Source organism: Rhinichthys klamathensis, unplaced genomic scaffold (genome assembly GCF_029890125.1).
Source record: "Rhinichthys klamathensis goyatoka isolate OS25496 unplaced genomic scaffold, OSU_Roscu_1.1 h1tg000259l_1, whole genome shotgun sequence".
NCBI classification, from domain to species: Eukaryota; Metazoa; Chordata; class Actinopteri; order Cypriniformes; family Leuciscidae; genus Rhinichthys; species Rhinichthys klamathensis.
In genome coordinates, this window is record NW_026606781.1 from 527501 (window position 1) to 537625 (window position 10125).

General features: G+C 38.4%; 1 protein-coding gene across 1 annotated transcript in view; it reads left to right on the top strand.

The window, feature by feature from the left end:
* Nucleotides 1-8824, top strand: part of zdhhc12b (zinc finger DHHC-type palmitoyltransferase 12b) — an 8844-nt gene extending 20 nt beyond the window's left edge. Inside the window, exons 1-5 of the mRNA XM_056267374.1 lie at nucleotides 1-448; nucleotides 3156-3295; nucleotides 5567-5659; nucleotides 7185-7351; nucleotides 8284-8824. The exon at nucleotides 1-448 is cut by the window's left edge and continues 20 nt beyond it. Coding sequence (XP_056123349.1) covers nucleotides 352-448; nucleotides 3156-3295; nucleotides 5567-5659; nucleotides 7185-7351; nucleotides 8284-8599 — 813 coding nt within the window. The 5' untranslated portion in view covers nucleotides 1-351 and the 3' untranslated portion in view covers nucleotides 8600-8824. The remainder of the gene's footprint in view (nucleotides 449-3155; nucleotides 3296-5566; nucleotides 5660-7184; nucleotides 7352-8283) is intronic.
* The last annotated feature ends 1301 nt before the right edge of the window (nucleotides 8825-10125 follow it).

Sequence of the window (10125 nt, forward strand, 5' to 3'; positions counted from 1 at the left end):
CCGATTCACGTCTAAGCAGCGGAACGGAAGGCATCAACAAGCTTATTAGAGCGAAAGAAACACAGTATCTAAATGAAGTACCGCGCTACTGTTGCATTACAGAGCTATAGCCAGCTGCGTTAGATGTTCAGCATACAGACCCCATGCTAGGGTGAAATAATCTGGTTCAAATGGTTCTTGTTCTGGAATTTAGCGTAGGAGCTCACTTGACAGCTGGAATGTAACTGGGTTTCTTATGAGCTGGCTAACACAGCTAGCTGCCTATAGAGGTCTGTGAGTCTGAGAAAAAGATGCATTTCATTACGAGCACACAGCAGATGCATGCTTAGGTGTATATAGAAGTATGCTAGGATGTTCAAAAATGTGTTCGGATCAGGATTCCTGGTGAGGACCGCTCATGTCATCTTGACATGGGTTATAACGTTGATTCTCTTCCTCCACGACACCGGTAAGTGCTCTTAACAGATGCTGATTGTACTGTGAGTATATCATCCGCATCTATAGACGTGTTATTTTATGTCTACAGCTGCCTTATAATGTATGCTACTGCACACCGGTATCTGCATCACTGAGTGTTAAAGGATCAACGTTTACATGATCCCTAACTATTATACTCTAGCACACTCTGTTACATTATATTTTCTGCTATGAAAAAAAAGTCAAAATGATCAAATACTAATTTATTGTGATATAAAAGTCAAAATGATGAGACTCATGACGTAAAAGTCTCAAAATGATGAGATACTCATGATGTGATTAAGTATATGAGGTAGATCAAAATTATGAGTTACAGAATTGAGATACTAAATTGTAATTATGAGATAAAAAGTTGAAATTATGACACACTAAGTCATAATTATAAGATTGAGTCACACTTACAACAAAAAGACATAATTACTACATAAAAATTAGACTTTTGTCATCATTATAACTTTTTAGCTCATAATTTAAACTTTTTATCTCATGAATTACTTATGGCTGGAATACATTATACAACTTTTGCTAATTCTTTTTTGGGAAATCAGTGTTAACAGATTTAGCTGAAAATCACGTAGTGTATGATGGGCACAGACTAACTTTTTAGCTTCAGACTATGATTCCATCCAGTCAGAGGATATCAAGCATGTTCCATATTTTAAGCCGATTTTAGAGCACTGTTACAAGTATGTTTTCATTTCTCATGCATATTGAAGCTATAAAGCACATGTCTGTTGTGTTTGGAATGACTTGAAAGTCTGTAAGTGTGTGATCTTCAGTCGTTTAGATTATCAGGGTATCCGCGGGGTCTTGAAAAGTATTAAAAGGTGATAAATCAATTTTGGGAAAATTAAGACCCTTAAAAAGTATTAAAAAGTCTTATCACGGCTTTATAAAGTCTTAAATTTTGAAAGTATTTTTTCTAGGGATGCACCGAATATTCGGCCACCGAAAATAGCCCAAAAGTGCATTTTCGGAAAGACTTTTATCACCGAAACAATACGGCCGAAATGTTGTGATGACGCAAACAGAAACCGCGACCTGCACGTGCTTGTCTGAAGCAACCTTTTACTGTCTATGGAAGCAACATGTCTGCGGTGTGGACGTATTTCAGTATATCTGAACCCGCGAGGAGACGGAAGCCTTGTTTATACTTTCGCCTGCCTCTGCAGCGCGAGTCTCCACAGACAGCGCGCGTAACGTTACCTCTCCAAACGGTCGAGGCGTTTATACTTGACGCGCTCGCCGTTGTACTATTCTTTGAAACGACAGGGGACGACTCAAGTAACTGTCCTCTAACCATCAGGAATCGGTGAGAAGAAAGATAAACACGTGACAATGTTTATTTTTTAGTAGCCTACCACCACCAATACAAAAATAATCATGTAAAACCCAGTAAACCCTGAGATTATTACTTGTGACATTACAACAAAATATGTATAGGAATATGTACTAAATTAACGCTCTCTTAAATATTTTCTAATTTCACTAAACATATTTCATTAAGTTTCGTGTACATTTGTATTAAACATGGACCTTTGTTCATTAAAAAGGCTTTTTATGCTAGTGTATGCTCATTTTTAAAATGTAATCAACTAATTTAGACGTGCAAACTGGGTGCTGGTGTGATGAGAAGTTCGTGCTCGGCTTTGTTTTTATGAGAGAACATTTAATTTTAAAACCTTTCTGCAGGCCAGCAGATTATTATTTAATGTACACATGAGTGGGGTCAAGTTAAACATTTTAGTTTGAATTTTATTTTATACTGTGCATTGTGCTAAATACATATTTGCATAATTTGTAATTGATTTATTCTTTGAAAATGTTAATTTATGCAATTGCAATGCCTTGATTTTAGTATTAAGTTTGTACACAGTCATAACCATAAATGCAATGGTACTTATAATTGGCATAATTTCTTTCGGTGTTTCGGTTTTCGGTTTTTCGGCCTTGGGTTCCTCTTTTTCGGTTTTCGGTTTCAGCCAAGAATTTTCATTTCGGTGGATCCCTAATTTTTTCTGAATTAGCTGTCCAACAGTTTGAGTCCCAAAAACATCGTAAAAGTGTGTGAATTTAGTGATTTTTATTTTTTTAAAAACGAAGAACTGAGGCACATGTCAGCATGATTGTTGTTGAGGGTGGAGCAAAGTTTTGTTTTGTTTTTTAATAAACTTTGCTTTAATTTACTATCCCAGCCTATTTGATTTTTTTTTTTTTATCAGAGTGGTCTATAGTCTTTATCACAAACTAAAACTGTTAAGTTAAAAGTATCACTGTAAATGGTTACAGCTTGAAGTGGCGGTGAGGTATTACAAAATATTGAGAAGGTCTTGAAAAAGTCTTGAAAAGGTATTAAAATTAACTTCAAGATTCCTGCATATACCCTGATTATGCTGCCCATTGTTTCTCTGTAACTATTTACAAAGTCGGTGCAGTATGATGCAGTGTTTCAGCCTTTGGTATGTCATAATTTAAACTTTGTGTGCCAATTTTGTGTTGACTTTGTGGCGTAAATGGGATTCCACAGTTCTGCACAATTCTACTCTGTTTCTCTCTATTATACTCTATTCTAATTTCCTTCACTCTGTCCTACTCCACTATGTTGTATTCTACTTCACTACTGTGCTCCTTGCCACTCTATTATGTTCAGTTATGCTCCATTTTACTCTTCCACACAGACCTGCGCAAACAGGAGGAGACGGGGGAGCTCACACTGCCGGTTCTCTTTGTGCTGATGGTCCTGGTGTCCGTGTTGCTGTACTTTGCGGTTTCACTCATGGATCCTGGTTTTGTCTTGTCTGATGACTGTGATTTGCAGGTCAGTAAATATAGGGATTCTCAAACTTTTTGGTCATCCAAACTCCTGTGACCTGAAATATTTACTTGAAGTATCCCCTGCAATTTTAAGTTAATATTATAATAATTTAATAATATGTCGGTTAAAGCTACAATATCAAAGTCAAAGTATCTTTATTTGTCTCCCCAAGGAGAAATTAGTTTTGGACCTAGAGAAATTGCTGCAAGGGTTACAACAGAGACCCCACAAAAACACAAGATTAAGACAGTTAAAAGACAAAAAGTACATAGAACATTTGGGCTACTCAAAGGAGCTGTGCAAATTGCGAATGACCCTTTTCTATAGGCTACTTGTGCAAGAGTAATATTATATCATATCCATACATACGTACATTCAATCACAGATATACAGTGCATTAATGAATTTATGGTCACACGTTCATCGCTGCTCATTTATGAGCTTAACCGAGAGAGGGACAAATGAGTGCTTATACCTGTTGTATTTGCACAGAGGAACCCTGTACCTCTTTCCTGAGTTCAATAACACAAACTCTGAAAACAACACATGAGAGTTATCAGATAGAATGATCTTAGCCTGCCTAATTGTTGCCTGATCGAAAAGCTCCTGCGGGTTGAGAGGTGCTGGTGTTCCCATAATTTTGCCAGCCGTCTTGACCAGATTGAAAATCTGAGTTTTGGATTTGACTCTCAAATTTCCAAACCAGCTGGTAATACCATACCGAAGAATTGGCTCTATTGTTGCTCTGTAGAAAATGAACATAATATTTTTACAGACCCCAAACACTCTAAGTCTGCGCAAAAAATAGAGGTGCTGATGAGTTCTTGCACAGACATTAGTTACATGTGTGCGCCAACTCGGATCGTTGTAAATATACACTCCTAGATATTTAAAGGAGGACACCTGCTTGATGTCATGACCATGGATGGCCACAGGGCTCTGATCTCCAGCTGATCTGGGGTCTAACAGCATTTCAACAGTTTTGCTTGTGTTGATATGAAGTTGGTGTAAATCACACCAGTTGACAAACTTGTCCACGGCAACTTGGTGGATGCTTATGTTGCTTTCTTTAGTGAGTAGAAAATATGTAATTTTTTTCGCCGCTAGGGGTCGCTAACCTCTTACAATAACAAAGGCGTAGCTTGATGACGCAGTGATAAGCGGAATGATGGGACTTGCTGTCATGCTGATGGATCTAATAATGTTTATGGATGAGTGAAAACATTCATGTTTTTTAAAACGACTGTGGTATGAAGCTGGGCGTGATTGCTAATGAGAGACAGATATCAGCGCCACACGCGACTGCGGATATAAAGGAATAAGGACATTTAATTCTACCGAACTAACGTACCCGCAAGTGCTGAATTACTACTCACACAGGTCAGTTTATTTGACGAATTAAACTTGTGAGGTAACGCAGCGCTGTTTCACTTGGTCTAACGTTACACTATCATACTAAACAGCATTTGAGTGTGTTGAAAGTTATAATGTTCTATGTGTTAGTTTGTTGGCTGTATGAGACAGTAAGCTAGATCAACATTAGAATAACATACTGATCATATTCTAACAGTTCATCATGTTGAGCCATATAACATTGATTTGTTTTATGTACATTTGCTCACCTGTCTAATAAAGTACATGCAAGAGCAGCTCTTGGCATCTCGAAAACGCCACGCCGATATTGATCCTCGTTTTAGTTCCCCTTTTGTCCCAAAGTCTGCTTGCCATGGTCCATAATGTTGGAACGAAACAACAACAGCGTTTCGCTAAACATTACGCAGTTGTCCACATCTGTCGCCATGGTTACTATGGCAGTACAAGCGGAAACCAGGGATAACGCGGATATTACGTCACTGACAGGCGACAAGTGACAAGGGACGGGCACTATTTAAAATTGTGAATTTCTCTGACTTTACAAATTCCTGGAAACATTTAGGATAATGTAAGTACACAATTGAAAGAAATATAACACTGTGCAAGTGGGTTTTGGATATTTTGATACATATTGTACCTTTAATGATCACATGACATTCAGGTAAACAAATAAAATATTTCTTCTTTTTAATACGTGATTTATTAGCTGCCTCTATTCACAAGCTCCCTGCATTTCTGTTTTGAATCCTCAGGCGTTTACAAACCCCAGTTTAGGAAACCTTGAGTTAATAGAAATACAGGCCTCATAAAGTTTACCAGTTTTCAGAGTGAAGTTTACCTCCTCTACACAGTCATCAGATTTTTTCAGCAATAAAAATGCCCCATTTGACTGTATTTCAGTTCACACTTGGTATTGCAGAAGAAACGCAGGATATGATTCCACAGACTACCAAGTCCATCCGGCTGCGGCGCTGTGGACACTGCCTGGTACAGGTGCGCTGTCACTTATTAAACATGTGATATACACTCACCGGCCACTTTATTAGGTACCCCATGCTAGTAACGGGTTGGACCCCCTTTTGCCTTCAGAACTGCCTCAATTCTTCGTGGCATAGATTCAACAAGGTGCTGGAAGCATTCCTCAGGGAGTTTGGTCCATATTGACATGATGGCATCACACAGTTGCCGCAGATTTGTCGGCTGCACATCCATGATGCGAATCTCCCGTTCCACCACATCCCAAAGATGCTCTATTGGGTTGAGATCTGGTGACTGTGGAGGCCATTTTAGTACAGTGAACTCATTGTCATGTTCAAGAAACCAATTTGAAATGATTAGAGCTTTGTGACATGGTGGAAGTAGCCATCAGAGGATGGGTACATGGTGGCCATAAAGGGATGGACATGGTCAGAAACAATGCTCAGGTAGGCCGTGGCATTTAAACGATGCCCAATTGGCACTAAGGGGCCTAAAGTGTGCCAGGAAAACATCCCCCACACCATTACACCACCACCACCAGCCTGCACAGTGGTAACAAGGCATGATGGTTCCATGTTCTCATTCTGTTTACGCCAAATTCTGACTCTAACATCTGAATGTCTCAACAGAAATCGAGACTCATCAGACCAGGCAACATTTTTCCAGTCTTCAACCGTTCAATTTTGGTGAGCTCTTGCAAATTGTAGCCTCTTTTTCCTATTTGTAGTGGAGATGAGTGGTACCCGGTGGAGTCTTCTGCTGTTGTAGCCCATCCGCCTCAAGGTTGTGCGTGTTGTGGCTTCACAAATGCTTTGCTGCATACCTCGGTTGTAACGAGTGGTTATTTCAGTCACTGTTGCCCTTCTATCAGCTCGAACCAGTCTGGCCATTCTCCTCTGACCTCTGGCATCAACAAGGCATTTCCGCCCACAGAACTGCCGCTCACTGGATGTTTTTTCTTTTTCGGACCATTCTCTGTAAACCCTAGAGATGGTTGTGCGTGAAAATCCCAGTAGATTAGCAGTTTCTGAAATACTCAGACCAGCCCTTCTGGCACCAACAATCATGCCACGTTCAAAGTCACTCAAATCAACTTTCTTCCCCATACTGATGCTTGGTTTGAACTGCAGGAGATTGTCTTGACCATGTCTACATGCCTAAATGCACTGAGTTGCCGCCATGTGATTGGCTGCTTAGAAATTAAGTGTTAACGAGCAGTTGGACAGGTGTACCTAATAAAGTGGCCGGTGAGTGTATACATAAATAAAGAGCTTTTTATAATATTAATTCAAAGGTTTAAGGACAAGCTGCAACAAAAACTAAATATTATTTACTATAATTTTTTATGTAATGAAAATTTTATTTAATTATTACATTTTTTAAATATTTAATTTCATGAAAATGTTATTTAAATTAAGTCTTTTGTCATTTTCCTTTTGGTTTATGATAATAACCGTATGTATTCATGCATAGGAAAAAACATCTTTGTTCATTTATAACAATGAATCCATTATAAAAATGAATGCACACTTTGACATAGCAACCCATGAGATCCAAACACTGCCAGACGTGTCAGCACTGTGTGCGGTGCTATGATCATCACTGCCCCTGGATAGAGAACTGCGTCGGGGAGAGAAACCACCGCTGGTTTGTGCTTTATCTGGCTGTCCAGCTTGTTGTCTTACTGTGGGGACTGTACATGGCCTGGTGAGTAATACTTGAGGCCAGTTCACCCTGCGCCGACAGATGCAGACCAACAGCAACAGACACTTCATTAGGTTTTGTCGGTTCAGTTTGTTACCCCTGTTGGTGTTCGTTTGGTCGTAAAATGTCTGAGAAGTGGCGTACTGTAATCTGGTGATTGTCTGCGTTGGTCAGCGTCTGTCGGTGCGGTGTGAATTGGCCTTTATATATCATGCATGCATGGGATGTCCAGAACTGCTAATGGACAATAGTCCTAAATAATGTATTCATTTTCATACCTTTTCAAATCTATAAGGTGTTCTCAAACCATTTCATCAAAATTAAAGCATCCAGAAAAGAACATCTTGCAGTTCAGTGTTTACCATTAAAGGGGTCCTATTATGCCCTTTTTCAGTCTTTATTTTGTTTTTGGGGTCCACTAGAATAGGTTTTCCTTCTTAAAGTTTCCAAAAAAAACCCATTATTTATCACATATTTTACATTATTGCAACACCTCTTCTCCCAATCTTTCCCAACATTCTGTTTAGTTCCTGTCACTATTAAGCCCCTCCTTCCGAAAAGCTGAATGTGCTCTGATTGGTCAGCTGGACCAGTGTTTTGTGATTAGTCAACCGCTTCAAACGTGTGTTAGGAATTGTCACGCTTACTAACGCAACTCAATCGGGACATGCCTCCCTTTTTTTTTTTTGTGTATGCCTTCGGCAGGAATTATTTAAATGAGGAATATTGTGACGTTTCTGAAAGAAAACTCAAGACTACAATCAAGGGTTTTCAGCGAGTTCAGTTCTTCTTACTGATATAGGGAATAACTCCCTTTAGAGTGGTGCTTTGTAACTTCACGGACCTTTTTCATGCTTAAACAGCAACATTACACACTAAAGAAAGTTGAAAATGGAAAAAAAAATCATAATAGGACCCCTTTAAATCTTGTACAGGTCCGGCTTCAGTCACGCTCCCACCTGGCAGCTGTGGTTGAGGACCAATGGTGTGCTCTTGGGAGCAGCAGCGGTGGTGGCGGTCCTATCCCTGACCGTACTTCTCCTCCTGGGCTCTCACCTGTACCTGGTGTCCCTAAATACCACTACATGGGAGTTCATGTCTCGACACAGAATCTCTTACCTCAAGCACTGCGGAGTAGACGAAAACCCTTTTGACCGTGGAACCCTGCGCAATCTCTGGGGCTTCTTCTGCGTTTGGGAACCAGTGGTTTGGGAGCATGTGTATTTCAAGCAAGGCAACGATCCCATTTAATTCCCTGAATCCCTGGGAGGCATGACTACCGTGACAAATAACCCATTAAATGGAAGTTGATGTTTTGGTGGAAATTGCTCCAAACTGCATCTGCTACTACATCTAATCTACTTCTTCCTTGTGAATGACCCATTCCATTTTGAAAGTGATTCTTTCTTTAATGCATGAACTTGTTATCAAATAGTTTGGAATGAAGACCATTTCTATTAAAGTGTTTTGTGAATACTTTGCCCAGATATTACTTTGACAATTTGTCTGTGCTGATTTTGCACATTTTATTAGCAAACGCAGAACAAAAAGCACAAAATCACAACAGCATTTTGGAGCTGTATTGTGGTTTCCCATTAATGCAATATGAGATTAATTACAATTTTATAGGCTTATTAATTATTATCTTGGCTCTGCTCGAATCATCTCTTTCATGGTACTAACAAGCTGTCGGACAAAAGTAACTTGACTAAACACAGTCTGTCAGCTTGTTTTATAGCAGCAGCAAATGTTGTATTCTTACATCAGCAATGATTTTTGTGCAATTATTGAACTTGTGAAATACAGTCAGTTGTACACATTTTTACATGTTTTTTGGAGGGGGAGGGGGGGAATTGACCCCATTTAAGATCAATTTTTAGACAGGGTAATACGTTTATATGAAATAATTTCCTATAGCACTTTATCAGTGGCGAAATTTCAATATGCTTGTAATGTGATGTTATCATATTAATTGTACTGGTTTATCTTGACAATCTATACATTAAACATGAGAAATTAACATATTAGAAGACAGATTTAGAATACAAACATAATCAGTGCAGTACTGTTCAACATTACAGATTTTTTTTTTTCTGCAAAACTTTATTTTTATATAAACAGGGTATTTCTTATTACACGGCTTAAAGAGAGGAATATGTAAGTGAACGTGACACTCCTTTGACTGTTAGATTCCGGGCCAGTAATATGTTTGGTTGATAAATGCAGTATAATGAATTGTTTTCTTCAACAAACATTAGTTAGAAATGTATCCGCATAATATAGAGGCATAAAAAGCAATAATTGTTTCTTTTACTTGATTTCAGTTTCTTTAAAATGTTACTTTTGCACTCAAGTGTTTTTAACTCCATATAATGCTGAGATTTCATGAATGATTTGTGCCGTTTTGATCAAAGTTATGCAATTTTTTGTTCCTCTGTAATATTTTGAAACGTCAATATTCAATAAACTGAACAACATGATCACATTGTATTTTATTTCTGAAAATACATTCATCCCGTTCAATTACATTTACTTAGATATTTTATTATCCTTCATGTGGCTCATAGAAATGGCAAATTTCATTTCAATATTTTAGTGTCATTTTATTCACAGTGTAACCTATCAGTAGTAAACCACATTGACAAAGATGCAATGGTGGCCTGATGTAGAAAAGTAAAATTTAGACAAACATGTTAAATAAGGAACAATGTAATCAGCTTCTATAATACGTGATACAGAGAGCAAAACAGTTGGACTGTTTAAATATCAGCTTAGTG